Consider the following 17,178-nt stretch of genomic DNA (forward strand, 5'->3'; position numbering starts at 1 on the left):
GGATATATAGAAGTTCTCGTATTCAGAGGGTAGATGGCAAATTTTTAAAAATAAAATACTCTGAGATTTAAAACTTACAGGTAATTGGGGAGGGGGCAGTGTATGTTTTAGAGTGGGGATTGTATAATGTTAAAACATTAACCGTGGGTGAGTCTAAAATGAAGATTATTCATTGTTTTTGTTTTTTAAACTTTTTAGCATGTTTGAAGTTTTTCAGATTAAAAGGTTAGCAGGGAAGGAAGTAGGAATTAGGACCATACCCTAACTCCTGAAATTATTAAGCATGTTTTAAAAAGTATGGCAATATTTCAGAAATACAAAGACATCCCTTTTCAAAGAAGGAAAGAAAATTATCAAGGACATGGGCTCCCCATGGACCTAAACTGTTTTTATCACAACGTTACTGAAGTACATGTATGAATGTAAAAATCACACACCATCTACACATGTTCCTAGCTCTCATACAAGTTTTAATTCATATTATAATTAAATATGATCAATATATAAAATCAAGAAAATTAAAAATAACTAATGAAATAATAGTGGGATGGACTAATACATATTTGCTGAAAATAAGTTGCTACTTTACATAGCAAGCTGGTTCTGGGTGCTTAATTATAGGTTTTGTTTTTGTTTTTGAGGTTGTCAGGCCTGTATTAATGCCTACCATTTGATACTCACTTTCCATGCAACTTTTTTCATTCCAACTACTGTAAAACTTTAGTGTAGCACACAATTACAAAATGTAGTCTTTACTTATATCTATATCTTTTACGTATTATGTACTCTTTTTATTAAATTGAGAATAATATATACTTACACAATTTATTATCTTCCACTTACAAAATGACCTGAGAAATTAAAGAGTTATTTGAATATTTTTCACTTGTGAATATTACACTACCAAAACAAGGTTTAATCCCATAACTGCTAAATTTAATATTAGCACAGCAATTGAAGAATGAAGTAGGATACATTTTTCCTTTACTTATTTTATTTATTTTTATTATTTTTCTTGGAGCTAGGTTCTCACTGCGTTACCCAGTCTGGCCTCAAACTCCTGGATTCAACCAATCCTTCTACCCTAGCCTCCCAGGTAGCTAAGACTACAGGCATGTGCCATTATGCCTGCTTAATTTTCTCACTTTTACTTTACCATGTACCAAATTGTTACTCTGTATATCTGAACTAAAAGTGGAATGCTCTCACTTGAGGTGATTGCTTAATGCAATTATTATTATAATGAACAGAAAAAACCATTGCAAAAATACCGACAAAATTATCAACTCTGTGCAACAAAATCTTGTAAAACATGCAGTCACCATAGGAGAAAAGCTGGTTATAAAAATTACCCTTACTCAGAGTATTATTGGTATTTGACCTAACCCAGAGTCTCCATGGGGAAAGACCTGTACTTAGAATTCAGTATCCTGAAGTGAATCCTAATATACAGTTTATTTTCTACAACAGTGTCAAGATAGTTCATTAGGGAAATGAATTTGTGTGGCAGGAACTGGGGATCACATGCAAAACAGTGAACTTACACCCTTACTCCATACCTTGCATGAAAATTAACTTAGAATTTTAAGAGCTAAAACAATGAAACACTTTAAAATAGGAAGAACTCTTTAAACCCTTGAATTAAAATTTTCTTTTTGTAATACAAAAAGTGTCATCTGTGAAAGAACAAATCAATAAATTGGACCTCATCAAAATTCAAAACTTGGGCGGGGGGTTGTATGTGGCTCAGTGATACAGCACTCACCTAGCACATGTGAGGCACTGGGTTCGATTTTCAACACCACATATAAATAAATAAAATAAAGGTCCATTGACAACTAAAAAAGTATTTTAAAAAATTCAAAACTTGTTCTTCAAAATACATTTACAAAATAAAAACAACAGTGTTTGAAAACAGTAGCAAAACACACATTTGATGAAGATCTTACATGTAAATATTTCAAAGAACTCACATAAACAACTGGAACCCTCATGTATTGCTGATGGGAATGTAAAACGGAACGACCCAGTTTGTAAGTTTCTTAAAGAGTTAAACATAATATTATCACATAATATTGTCATATGACCCAAATCTATGTTTTTAAAGTGTCTACCCAAGACACACAGAAACATGTCTTCACAAAGATTTGAATTTGATTGGTCATATCAGCATTTTTTATGATAACCAAAAACATGGAGACTAGTGTCCACCAGCTGGTGAGTTTACAAACAAAATGTGATATGTCGTTATGGTGGCTTCTATTTGGCAATTAAAAAAAAAAAATGATAGACATGTTAAAACATGGATGAACCTCAAAAACATCATGCAGTGTGTAAGAAACCATACAGTAATGTTCAGCACAGCAATGTATAGGGAGAGGTAAAAATAGAGATTGCCTAGGGTGGTGGTGGCGAACAGTCATGTGAATTTTATTAGGGTGAAGAAAGTGTTCTAAAACAGATTGATGGTGATGGTGATGGTTATACTACTAGGTAAAAATCATTGACTTGTATACATTCAGTTGGCAAATCTTATTGCATGCAAAATATGTTAAAGTGTTTTTTAGAAACACTTTTTTAGAAAAGTGGGAAATAAAATTATATAGCATTATGTTTATATTTTTAATAAAACCATTGGAATATAAGGATATACTTTAGGTTTTCAGATATTCGGAACCTTAATATTCTGTTTTTAGAGATTAGATAAGAGGAAATATCAGTGAAACTCCATTTCAGACTAAAACTGGCATATGTATGTATAAAGTTATTTGTAATCATTTTCATAGATTAAAGATAAAACAATCTGTCTTCCTTATTTTTGAAAATGGTCATATTCCTTAGTTTGCTGGCTGTTAGAAGTGGGTTTTGTTTAGTTTGTTGATAAAAATTGTACTTATATATATGGGTACCTGGTGATATTGCCTTAAATGTATACATTGTATAATGTTTAAACTAGGGTGAGCAGGTATATCTCCTCAAATATTTGTCTTTTCTTTGTGGTGAAAACACCGAAGATCCAGCCAAGAGGTGTGGTAGCGCACGCCTGTAATCCCAGTGACTTGGGAGGCTAAGGCAGAAGGTCTCAAGTTCAAGGCCAGCCTCAGCAACTTAGTAAGACCCTGTCACAAAATAAAAAAGTACTGTGGATGTGGCTCAGTAGTTAAGTGCCCCTGGGTTCAATCCCTGTTACCAAAAGAAAGAAAACATTGAGATTCTTCTCCCCCCGCCCCTCCCCATCGGGTATGCACACCCTTAAAACCCTAGCAACCTGGAAGACTGAGATAGGAGGATCTCCAGTTTGAGGTCAGCCTCAGCAATTTAGAGAGGCCCTGCTCATAATAAAAAGTACTGTGCATGTAGTTCAGTGGTAGAGTGTCCTTGATTTCAATTCCTGGGGCACCAGCCACCAAAAAAAAAAAAAAAAAGAAAGAAAGAAAGAAAAAATCTTTTTCCCCTAGCTTTTCTGAAAATAATAGTGCCTTCTCATTATCCATAGTCATCCTAAGATAGAACAATATGCTTTTCTATTAAAATTTCATACTCATTGACTAATCATTCCTTTTCTCTCTCCCCCATACTCCAGCTTCTGTGTTTTTTACTCTCAACTTTTATATCATTTTTTGTTTTCTTTAGATTTCACATAAGAGTGAAATTGTGTGATATTTGTCTTTTTGTGCCTGGCTTATTGGGTGAAATCTTAACATGACCTCCAAAAGATCCTTGTCCAGTTCAGTGTTCTGAATAATAGTTTAGTAGTTTAAGATCTAAAATTTAAATCTTTAACCCATTTTGAGTTGATTGTTGTATATTGTGAGAGATAGTATCTAGTTTCACTCCTCTTCACGTAGATATCCAATTTTCCCAGCACCTTTTATTGAAAAGATGACCCTTTCCACAATGTGTATTCATAGCACTCTGTGGAAGATCAGTTACTCACATATAAGGAGTTTTCTAGACTCTATTCTGTTCTGTTGGTCTGTTTGCCTGTTTTTGTGCCAATACCATGCTGTTTTGATTATTGTACTTTAGTTTTGAAATCAGATAAGGTAATGCTTCCTGCTTGGTTCTTTTTGATTTTTGTTTTGTTTTGTTTTTTTTAAATGAGGGGTTTCATGGTTCCATACAGATTTTAGATTGATTTTTCTAGTTCTTTGAAAAATGTCTTTAGTATTTTGATGGTAATTTCATTGAATCTAAAGATCTCTTTAGACATTTAACAATATTGATTCTTTCAGTCTATAAACATGTCTTTGTTTCTGTTTAATTTTTTTTGTGTTTTGTTGTTGTTGTTTGTTTGTTCGTTTGTTTTTGCAGTTCTGGAGATTGAACCCAGGGCCTTGTGCATGTGAGGCAAGCACTCTACCAACTGAGCTATATCCCCATCCCTGTTTCTGTTTAATTTTTAACTATTGTAAATGACATTGCTTTCTAGATTTATCTATCAGATAAAGCTCTCTTCGGCAATAGAAACACTACAGATTTTTCTATGTTGCTTTCGAATCCTGCAGCTTTGCTGAGTTTATTAGTCCGTGTGTGTGTGTGTGTGTGTGTTTTGGTGGGGTCTTTTGGATTTTCTATATAACATGTCATCTGCAAACAGTGACAGTTTGCTTTTCTCCTTTCCAGTTTCATTGCCGTTCATTTCTTTCTCTTGCCTGATTGCTTTGGCTAGAATTTCCAGTACTATGTTGAGTAAAATGATGGAATTGTGGGCATCCTTGTCTTGCCAGATCTTGGAGAGAAAACTCTTAGCTTTCTTCCATTCAGGATGATGTTAGCTATGGGCTTGTTATATATATGGCATTTATTGGATTTATTATGTTCCTTCTATACCTTATTTATTCAGCATTTTTATCATGAAGACATGCTGAAAATTTTAGCAGGTATTTTTTCTGCATCTGTTGAGATGATTGTATGACTTTTGCCCTTCACTCTGTTTATGTAATGGATCACCTTTATTGATTTGCAGATGTTGAACCATCTTTCATCCCTAGAATGACTCCCACTTGATGGTAACAATCTTTTTAATGTGCTGTCAGAATTTAGTATGTTTTGTTTAGGATTCTATGTTCATCATGAATATTGAACTCCAACTTTGTTTTTTGTGTTCTTATCTGGTTTTGATGTCAAGAGTAATGCTGGCCTCATAGAATGAATTGTGAAAAATACTTCATGTTGAATTTTTTTGAATGTTTGGTAGAATTCAGCAGTGAAGCCCTCTGATTCTGGGCTTTTCCTTGTTGGGAGACTTTTTATTATTGAGTCAATTGTTATTCATTTTTGATCTGTTCAGATTTTTTCTTTCTTTATGATTCGGTCTTGTAAGGTTCATGTATCCAGGAATTTTGTCTGTTTCTTCTAGATTATTAAGTTTTGGGGCATATAGTTTGTTGTAATTTAGATATGAGGTGTCTCCCTAGGGGAAGGGGAACAAAAGCAAAACTCATGTGTGAGACAATGCAAGAAAGTTTAGAGGTAAAACAGATTGGGCTATGAGAGCCTTAACCCGCTGAGAGGGATTAACTGGGGAGTGATCTTAAACAGGTAGGATATGGCTGGAAAAAAAGGTCTCCAGGCTTACCTTTTCAGTTTATGTTTTGTCCCTGGTGAGTGGAGTTCTCTCTGCTTCCTGATTGCCATGTCCTGAACTGCTTTCCTCCTCTACACCTTTGTGTCATAATGTTCTGCTTCACCTCAGTCACAGAACAAGAGTCAGCTGATAAACTTTTCTTCCTCTAAAATTATTCTCGTCAGGTCTTTTGGTCGTAGTGATGAAAACACTAACTAAAACACAGTTAGTGATAGTTTCTAATAATCCTTTGTATTTCTCCAGTGTCAGTTTTAATATTTCCTTTTTCACCTCTGATTTTATTTGTTTTCTGTCTTAGTCTAAAGGTTTATCAGTTCTGTTTATCTTTTTTAAAAACTAGCTTTGTGTGTCGCAGCTCTTTTGTATTTTTAATGTATATTTCACTTGTCTCTGCTTTGATCTTAATTATGTACTTTCTTTCACTAATTTCAGGAATGATTTGTTGTTGTTGTTGTTGTTCCTTGTGGTACAATTACAGGTTGAGATCTTTTTGCTTTTTTGATGTTAACGTTGACTGCTGAAGACTCACCTTTAACTCTGCTTTTCCTATATCAAATAGTTTTCAGTGTGCCTTGTTTCCATTTTCATTAAATTTTAAAATTTCCTTCTTGATATATTTTTTAAGAAATAGATTGTTTAGTTTCTATGTAATTGTATAGCTTTCAAAGTTTGATTTTTATTTCACTGAACTTGGAAAAGATGCTTGATATGAATTTTGTTCTTGATGCTTATTGGTATACAGTGACATCTGTGCATTGAAAGATTAGGTATATATTCCAGCCTTTATAATATAATAACTTTGTTTTTGCCTGTTCTTCCAGAGAGTCTATGCAGGCTGCTTATTTTCTTTGAGCCTGTAATCAGTGGTGCTGTTTCAGCACTAGAGAGTGCCCTAAGCCCAAGATTATTTAAATCTGCAGTTTATGTATTGTTCAGGACTGGGGGAGTTCTTTAAAAGAGTAGCTCATCCCCACAGTCATTGGTCTGTTGTCAAGTATCACATGATTCTACCCAGCAGTGAGCATCACTGCTAGGTTTGTCTGTGAAATGAGTTGGCACCTACTTCCCTCATCTTACCCAAGTGAATGATGACTCTGTCTGTGTTGTGCTGCCTGGGGGAACTGGAATAGGGTAATCAGTCCCCGGCCTACAAACACCATAATGCTGGGTTACACCTAGAATCCACAGTCCACTAAGATCAGCACAACTCTAGGGCAGGATGTAGGCCCATATTGCTTGTGTCCTGTCTGCTGCTTTGGTGTGTACATATGGCCTGAAAGTGCTACAGCCAGCCACAGATGATGCTAGCCAGAACACAGGTACAGCCAGTTGTCTCCAGAGGTTCCCATCTGGCACCATGGCAGGTTCAGAGGCTCTGTCTGTAGGACAGGAGCCATTGGGATCCACCCAGAATTGGATTTAGTTTGCCTAACATTGAGTTCCAAGGCAAAGTCTGTGATTACTTTGTCCTACTTTGTCCTACTTACTCCATGTTGTACTATCCAAAATTGGGGAAGGATCGGTGGAGGCCACCAGGCTAATTCAGGTAAAAAGCCCACAGTCACTGGCCTGACTGAAGGCAGAAGCTGTAGGGCTGTGTCCAGTCCTGGATTATATCTTGGTGGACCTGATACTGTGTTCTAAGTTTAAGGCGTGGACCCCGTTTCTTCACATCTCCCACCCCACACCACCACCACCACCTCCACCCCCAAATAAGAGGCTTCACTCCATACAGTGTTGTTTGGAGTTGGGAGAGAAATTCCTAGGTACCTCTTTTCTTCAGTGCATTTTTTTTCTTATTATTTTGCTAAAACAGGTACTGTGATCTCTCATCTAACCTGGTTTTCTTAACTCATGTAAAGGTAATTTCCTACCTGAGCAGCTATTCAAATGTATGTTTCTATGGGATGGTGTGTGCTGGGGGGTCACATTTTCTATGAAACATTTGGTGAAAAACATCAAAACCAGTTAAAATTAGCTTTGTTTTCCATTTCTTGATTTACTAACTTTATCTCATTTTATTTTTTTTTAGATCACTGTGTCCACTACTATGATCTTCGTAACACTAAACAGCCAATCATGGTATTCAAAGGACACCGAAAAGCAGTCTCCTATGCAAAGTTTGTGAGTGGTGAGGAAATTGTCTCTGCGTGAGTATTACTCTCCCCAGAGGGTGAGCTTAACCCTGAGCTCTGTCATTATTTGCCAGTTTGTAAACTATAGTTGTATGTAAAGAATACCATTGGATTGTATGTACTTTTTCTTAAATAATAGATTTTTATATCTTATCCATTTAAAATACATGTATATTCTGATCTGCATTGCTCATTTTTATGATATTTATGAATAAAATTTTATAAATACTAGTTTTTAATGTAGCCCCATACCCAGTACTCCTAAGTTTAATGACATTCAAACTTTTAAATTGGGTTTCAGTTATTACTTCTCTGAAGAGGGGAACAATGCAATAGAATTAAAAGAATTTGATTAAAGTCAACTACTATGCTATTACATATCTATTACTATACTTAAAGTATAGTAGTAGAAGTATTTTTGGTTTTAAATAAATTGTTGACTCTTACACTGATTTCATGGTGAGTTTTAAATATGTTTTAAAGAGAACTTTTCTACATTTGACTACTAATAAATATCCTTTGAAAAGGCTTCTGAACTAGAAAATAATAATATAAGCTTTCAGTTGTCTTTTTTTACTTTATTTAAAGGTAGTAAGATTTCAGTGAGATAAATAACACTCAGTTGTCAAAATATGAGAAGCTTTTCCACTAACATAGGCAATCCCATACTTTGGTTATCCATTTCGTAGTTCTATAGTTCTCTTCATTCTTGTCCTAATAAATACCCATTATTAATTTTTGTTTTATATCTCAAGCTTAATGATACTTTGTTTTTTTTTTTTCTTTTTTGCTTAGTTTCTGATCTCTCTTAGGAAATTACTAATGCCAGTGCTTTATATATGATATCTCCTACCACATCTACCTTCAGTCATTGCTCTGAATAAGAACTTGGGTAATTTGAATTGAGTTACAAAATAAAGTGGGAATCAAGCTTTCCAATAAGAAGTAATGTGGGTAATTAGTTCATAAATTTTAAATTAAGTGGCAGACAGAAAGTATTCCATCTTTAGGAGGAAATATAATGGACAGTGAATAATTTAAATCTAGATGATAGTTTATGTGACAATTTTTTTCTTTGATTTCAGATTTATTCCTTTTTAAAAGTTTTCAGATTTGTAGATGTTTAACCAATTAGTTGGATTAATTTTCAAGTATACTTAATTGAATTGCATAAATTGGAAATCTTAGTTGACCTTATTAATGTAATACATATTTTCACCAGTTTTTTTCCTTTTTAATTTTAATAAATCACGATGATATTTTTTTCTTAGATCAATTTGAACCTTGGAAATACCTAGAACATATTCAACCACAAGTGTATTTGGAAATAGTAATGTTAACATTAAAATGTATTTTAAAATAGTGACATAAAGGGATATTCAGAGCAATGTTGTTGAGCAAAACAAATTAAAACAAATATCTAAAAACATGTTATGTTGGAAACATGACGAGCAGTTGAAAAATATTTAAAGAGTTAGGTGTTCTGCTTCTCAAATCAGCTTAATTCTTAGCTGTGCTATTTATTCACTGTGGCACTTTGAAAACATACTCTTCTAAACCTGTTCCTTGTTTCCTCAATGAAAGTAATAGTAGTAGCTAGGTTGTGAATCTTTAAATGACATATGAAGAATCTTTAGCATGATGAGTCTTAGGATAAGAAATAAAATGTATTGTGCAGTCATTACAGAAACATATAAAACAAGCTATTCAGTAAAGGGAAGCAGTTTCCAAAGTTATATGTGTAGTATGATCCAATTTTTATAACAGAAATTCAGAAAACACAAAAACATAGTTTTATCGAAATCCTAAGGTTTATGATAAAATTACCACTGATTTTTATACAAAATTATTTTTTGGTAAATAACTGCATTTGCATATTCTTTCAGCAAGATAAACTATGTAGATCTTTTAACCATATCCCATATCTATAGAGATAACTAAACTTTGAAAGTAGTTTATGTTCCTTATACCCACATAATTCAACAATTGAAAGGTAAATCAAATCAAGAAGAACAACTGTCCACCTAAAATTGAGCACATCTCCCAGTAGAGCACTGTTATTGTTTGATGGTGATGGTATGGTGCTGTTGACACCTTTGGAATTTATTGATCACTTCCTACATATGCAAGTGCTATTGAAAACATTTTAAATTATTTAATTTTCACAGTAATTCATTGGATTTATTTTAATTCTGTAAAGTAGTAGTCACTGTATTCATATGTAACTGATAAAAATCTGAGTCCAGTGAAGTTTTATAACTTGCTCAAGGTTAAAAGCAAATTAATAGCATATTGGACGTTGTAACTTAGACAACCTGACTCCAGAGTCTACTTTCTTAACCACAAAACTGAATTGCCTCTAATTAGTAGTGATGAGTTTAATACCATGAAATCTTAAATATGTTCCAACTCTTTTTGTTTACCTCAGCTCAACAGATAGCCAGCTAAAACTGTGGAACGTGGGGAAACCATACTGTCTACGTTCCTTCAAGGGTCACATCAATGAAAAAAACTTTGTAGGCCTTGCTTCGAATGGAGATTATATAGCTTGTGGTAAGTGAAATCGGCTTTTTGGGGAACTTTTTAGCAGATATTTGTCACTATAGTTGAATTCACTGGAAAAGTGGTCTGTAGAAGGCAGCATCATAGTTCTGATGTTTAGCTCTATGAATTTTTCCTAAGGTGGGCCTGCAAGAACACTAATCCTTTCATTTTTCATTGAGCACAAACCTGAATACATGATATAGCGTAATATTTTAAACTGTGTTTTTTAGTTATTTTCCAGTATAGCATAAATTCTATAACTATTCTGTAGAAGACCGTTTTAGTCAGCCTTTTCACTTCTGTGACTGAAAGACCTGACCAGAACAATTGTAGAGGAGGAAAAGTTTATTAGAAGGCTCATGATTTCTTTTTGCACAGAAGGCCAGCTCCATTCCTCAATGCTGGAGGTGAGGCAGAACATCGTGGCGGGAGAAATTACTAAAAATAATATTCCAAGAAGACATTTGTCTAAAGCCTGATTTTCAGTTTCTTCTTTCTAGTGTTCTCTTCATTAAATGGTCTGTTGGAATAACATTGATCTATTATTCTAGGTCTTTTATTGTTGATAATTCATACAAACCTGATAATTTTTAAAACCTATTTTAAAACAGAACAAGAAGAATCAAATTTGGTATTATTCAAATGTTTTAATATATATAATGAACTTTCATCAGTACTTTTAAGTGACTTGACCTTGATTCAATAAGTTGAATTCTCTCTACCTGTATAAACCATCAAAGCAAATATCCAGCACAGTTGATAGACTATTAAAAAATACAGGTTTGTCGACCACTTACCTAATAGTAATTCCTTTATTAGAAAATGAGAAGAAATTTTGTAGGTAATTCACTTTTGTGTTTGTGAATACTACAATTTTCATTTTCCGTATGATACTCTGTCCAAATGTAAATTAAGATTCTTTTAATAACTAAGTAATAAAGTTCTAGTTCTGTATACCTATGCTGTCAGTGATTTTTTTTTATATGACATATTCAACTTTTTAGAAGTATCAATATTGTTACATTTTGTAACATTAATCATTTCTTTAGATTAGTAAACAATGACTTTTGTCCAGGAATCCTTTTTTCAACTGATTTCCAGTTAGTTCTGTGATCTAGTCTTTCAGATTTGACCATAAAAGATTATTGATCTCTGAGTTAACTTTGGGTGGTAATTAATATTTAAATGTGGTATTCTAATTCCAGGTTCTCCAATTCTAAAAAAATTATTTTTATTATTTATTTTCAGGAAGTGAGAATAACTCCCTCTACCTGTACTATAAAGGACTTTCTAAGACTTTGTTAACTTTCAAGTTTGATACAGTCAAAAGTGTTCTGGACAAAGACCGAAAAGAAGATGATACAAATGAATTTGTTAGTGCTGTGTGCTGGAGGGCACTACCAGATGGGGTGAGTTTTCATATCAATTTTGTTTTGTTTTGTTTTGTTTTTTGTAAACCTTGGTATGTCATGTAATGTTTTATGTATACACAGGATTTTTTAAATTTTAAAATATAAATTGATACATGTATTTTCTTTTTTGCTTGGTATTTGTTTGGTTTGTTTGAAATGTAGCAATAGAACAGTGTCATGTTTACCTAGTATTCCTTCTATGTATTCAGAATATCTTGTGCATATTTATATTATAAGTATTATCACATTGTCTACATCTCTCCTATATGACAGGAAATTTCTCCTGAGTACCCACAGTGCTTCGTTTTCCTTAATGATCACATGCAGTATATGCTCAGTAAACATTCAGTAAACATTACTATTTTAATAATAGGAAAAGCATTCGATGTAGGTAGGAGTGGCCTATATGTAGTGTGTCTGATTAAATATTATATACATAATAGATATTATACATAGACATACGAGTAGGCCATTCTGTATTCTCTAGAATTACTCTCTAAAAATGCACTTATGTAAGATTATTATTTAAACATATTCAATTTGTTGATAAGAATGTTATACTACTAGGTTGAAAAAAAATGTATTTTGTTTTCACTTATTCCTGTTATATCAAGAATAATTTTTTACTATCTTGATTTATGGTATACTACAGCCATTCATTAGATTATCTTTTTAAAAATAGCTTCTTAGGTGCTTAGTTGGTTGCTGGGTTTTTGTTGTTGTTATTCTTGTTTTGTTGCTGGAAATTGAACTCAGGGCCTCACACGAGCTAAGAGTATACACTACAGTGAGCTACCTCCCAACCCTTACTTTTATATTTGCCACAAAAATTCTGATTTGAGGTATAATTTAAAGTACTGATTTTCAGGTACCGTAATTACATTGCTGTTTTGTTTAGAATTCTCAGTTCCACTTTTGATAATGACAGACTAGGGAATTTGGATGAATCCTACTTCTATGTAAGATGAGAAAAGTTGGACCATATATGTGTACAGTCATTGCATTGCATAATGATATTTTGGTAAATAACAGACCCAAATATGACAGTGATCTCAAAAGATTATAATGTAGCTAAAAAAATTCCTATTGCCTAGTGAACATGGCTGAAAGATAGGCAAGAGGAAAGGAAATGGCATGAGAAGAAAAAGAGCAACCCCAAGAGAATTCCCAGTGAAGTGTGTAATAGAAGCTTTTGCAGACTTTCACAAGTTACTTAAAAAGTTTGAAAACACAGACATCAGTGCTGAAAGGTTTTCATTAATAGAGAGGTGTATTCATGATACATTATGTATTTACAAGTAAATCTATGATGAATAAACAAAAGAAACTAATCATGGACATAATTTCTGAAAAGAGTGACACCTCCTCAAGAGCCTCAGGCATGTCCTTCAGGAGGTATCCCAGAAGAAGGCATTGTTATCAGAGGAGATGAGGTTCCATGTGTGCTCTTTCCCCTGGAGTCGTTACAGTAGAACAAGATATGAAGGTGAAAAACAGTGAAAATGTTATTGATGTATAGGCCTAGACGGTGTTTGTGTCCAAGTTTATAACAAGAAAGTCTAAAAAGTTAATTAAAAAAAGAATAAGAAGCTTTTAAATAGAATAAGAATGTAAAGAAAGGAAACATTTTTATGTAACTGTACAAATGTGTTTGTGGTCTAACCTAAGTGTTAAATACAAGAGTCAAAAACTTTTAAAAAATTAAAAGTTTATAAATAAAAAGTTACAATAAACTTTGGTTAATTTGTCATTGAAGCAAAAAATATTTTTATAAATTTAGCATACTGTGTTCATAAACTCTACAGCATTATACAGTAGTATTCTGGGACTTCACATTCACTCACCATTCTCAGAGCAAATTCTAGTCCTACAAGTTTTTCAAGTACAGTGTATCATTTTTTTATTATCTTGTATTCTGTAGTTTTACTATACCTTTTCTGTGTTTAGAATGAGTACTTACCATTGTGTTCTATTTGTCTACAATAGTCTGAACAGTAACATAGTGTACAGATTTGTAGCCTAGGAGCAATAACCTATATCATTCAGCCTAGATTATAGTAGGCTATATCATCTGGGTTTGTTGAAGCACAATCTATGAGGATTGCACAAATTGCCTGACAATGCATTTTGTGGCATCTGTCCTGGTTGTTAAATAGTACTTTCATACAAGATTCTGTACTTTAAAACAGAATCTTGTTTGAAGGTAATGGAAAACAAACAAGACCAAGAAGCGTCATCAGGCTAGGAATATGAGCCTGACTTTTGAGTCTGCTTTTCCCCTGTAAGCATTTGATGATTTTGGTGGGGTGACTGAAATCACTTTACAGAAGCTTTACAGGGACAGAAATTAGATTCCACTGTTTCTCATTTTATGAGTGACTAACATTTTAGGTCCCCATAGTTATATAGTCTAGAGTAACCAATAGAAGATAAACCTTCATGTTGATTGCAATTCATCTTCATATCATGTCAGCCCCTGAAATTGAAGGTGACCTTGCTAGTGTTCACAGGATACAAATTTAAATTCCCTCTGAAAAAAGGTAACAGCTGGTTTTTCATTCATTTTTCCAGTTTTGCAATTACAGTAACTAGAGCACAATAAAAAATGAGCAAACATAGGAAAAGACAAGATAGCATGAATAAAAACCAGCATAGCAACAGAATTGTAAGAGCTCTGGATATCAGTGTCACCAGACATAGCTTGAAAGTAGCCATGCTTATAAGATGAAAGACAAGATTGAAAGTTTTCTTTGGGAATTGGAAACTGTTTTAAAAATGGAAACTCTAAAGCTGAAAAAATTACTATTGCCAAAATGAAGAACTCAGGATTTGTTGAATAGGAGATAAAGTAGAAAAAAGTTAATTGGTATATAAGTTAGGAAGTAATATGTAGAAGGAAGCATGAAGAGACAAAAATGATAAAAAATAAATATAAAAGAAATACAGAATCAAGTAAGAACATTTAATATGTTTAACAGGAAACCTAAAAGCATAGCAAAAATTAGAAGGGATTATTATTGAGAACTTTATAGAGTTGATAAAAGACATCAAGGCAAAGATGCACTAGACCTTTCAGCTGAAGCAAATGAATGACTTGAGATATACAACGGACCTGCTTTGGGTCTGCCTTCTTATAGCACCATTTCCTTTGAAATATATTAAGACAAGTACAAACTATTATAGGCAAGTTACTTCATATCTCTTAAGTTTACTACTAAAACCCTATGCGTGGTATTGTATCTGATCTGGGAGAACTGCAAGTTGGAATATTATCTATGCAAATTGAACTATATGAGACTGATAGAAAACCAAGGCATATCTGTATTGAGATCAGCTGCATGCACCTCAGTTGTCTCTGGCAACAGTGTACTTTTAGTGTGGGTGGAGAAGAAATCTAAGAGGCTGTTCATGTGAGCAGTTGTTTAGCCTCCTGATCAGTTTGAAGATATCTGTGCAGACTGAATTTCCTAATCTCTGTTCTTTAAAGCCAGCTAACTTAGTGCCAGATTAAAGCCAGTTGTGTCTGATTCACCTTAGCACAACATGATAAAACTTCTAAAAATAAAATACAAGGAGGGTTCCCCCCCTTTAAATTGTCTCTTTTATTATTGACAAATAATTGTGCATATTTAGAGGGTATAGTTTGATGTTTTGATATATATACATTATAGAATGATCTAGTCATATCAATTAATGAAGCTATCACCTGAAATGTTCATTTTTTTCTTGTGATGGAACCATTTCAAATCTATTCTGTTAACAGTTTTGCAGTACCCATTATATTATTAGTATCTAAAGGTGTCATGTTGTGCAGTAGGTCTCAAAAACATATTCTTCCTATCTGAAACTTTATACCCTTTGACCAACATCTCTCCTTCCTAGCCTCTGATAACCACCATTCTACTCTCCTTCTATGAATTTAACCTTTTTAGATTACACACACAAATGAGATCATGTGGTATTTGTCTTTCTGTGTACGACTCATTTCATTTAGCATAACTGCATCCTGTAAGTTTGTCCGTGTTGTTGAAGGAATTTTATCCTTTTTTATGATTGAATAGTATTATTTTGTGTATGTGTGCATACACACACACACACACATTTTCTTTATCCACTTATCCATTGATGGTTACATAGGTTGATTCCATATCTTGACTCTTGTGATTAATGATGTGGTGAGTATGGAAGTGCAGATGTCTCCTCAATATACAAATTTCAGTTCCTTTGGATATATGGGATTGCTGGAACATATAGTAGTTCTACATTTGGATTTTTTACAAACCTCTGTATAGTTTTCCATAATGGCTATACTAATTTACATTCACACCAACAGTGTTTACAAGGGTTTTTTTCTTTTTTCACATCCTTGCCAATACTTACCTTTCTTCTTTTTGATGGTTGAAATTCTGACAGATGTGAGATTCGTTGTGGTTTTAATTTGCAATGTCCTTATAATTAATCATGTTGAACATTTTTTTTCATATATACCTTGTTTCTATTGAGAAATGTCTGTTCAGGTCCTTTTCTGGTTTTTAAATTGGATTGTTTTCTTGCTATTTAGTTCCTTTTGGATGATTGTCTTACCACTCTTGTTTCCTTGTTAGGCAGAAACTTTTTACTTTGTTCTACTTCTGTTTGTCTGTTTTTACTTTTGTCATCTCTGCTTTTGAGTTCACATTCAAAAAATCATTACCTATGCCAATATTATAAATTTTTTTCATTTTGATTCTTCATGTTTGAGTTTTGTGTGTGGTATCCTTTGTGTAAGAGTCCTTTTTCCTCCTGCATATGGATATTCAATTTTCTTTTTTTCTTTTTTTAATTGTTTGTTCTGTTTAGTTATACATGACAGCAGAATCATTTTGATTCATTGTACACAAATTGAGTACAACTTTTCATTTCTCTGTTTGTACACATTCTTGTAATCATACATGTGCATAGGGTAATGATGTTTGTCTCATTCCACCGTCTTTCCTTCCTCCAGCCCCTTACCCTCACAGTTTTCTTAACACTACTTTATTGAAGAAACTGTGTTTTCCCCACAAGAGGGATATTTAAAAAAAAAAAAAAAAAAGACAAAATATTGTTAGCTAAACTAACAGCCAACTTCTCAGTGAAACAGTAGAAGTCAGAAGACACCGGAATCAAATATGAAGTATATGCCACCCTACATCTAGTGAAAATCTCTCAAGCAAAGGTAAAATAAACATATTTTGAGCTATGTAAATCTGAAGAATTTGCCATCAGCAGACCTATACTAATAAAAACTTAAAGGATATTTTTTAAGGTAAAAGGAAAAAAATCCCAACTAAAAGTGATATCTTTGGTATTAACATTATTTAGAAACTGGAGTTAGGTAAAGGGGACTATATATATATGTACATACACACACACACACACACACACATAGAATATACATTTCCTGTGCCTGTGGATCTTCCTGTACCATGATTCTTGCTTGAAACCATTGGAATGAAATAGAAAGTGTTTCAAGTGT

At 33.3% G+C, this 17,178-nt stretch overlaps 1 protein-coding gene across 3 annotated transcripts in view; it reads left to right on the plus strand.

The window, feature by feature from the left end:
• Cop1 (COP1 E3 ubiquitin ligase) overlaps positions 1 to 17,178 on the plus strand; it is a 187,859-nt gene that overhangs the window by 145,729 nt on the left and 24,952 nt on the right. For all 3 annotated transcript variants that reach the window (XM_047520152.1, XM_047520153.1, XM_047520154.1), the window contains 3 exons: positions 7,623 to 7,740; positions 10,154 to 10,278; positions 11,518 to 11,678. In XM_047520152.1, coding sequence (XP_047376108.1) covers positions 7,623 to 7,740; positions 10,154 to 10,278; positions 11,518 to 11,678 — 404 coding nt within the window. The remainder of the gene's footprint in view (positions 1 to 7,622; positions 7,741 to 10,153; positions 10,279 to 11,517; positions 11,679 to 17,178) is intronic.

This window comes from Sciurus carolinensis, chromosome 12 (genome assembly GCF_902686445.1).
Source record: "Sciurus carolinensis chromosome 12, mSciCar1.2, whole genome shotgun sequence".
NCBI lineage: Eukaryota > Metazoa > Chordata > Mammalia > Rodentia > Sciuridae > Sciurus > Sciurus carolinensis.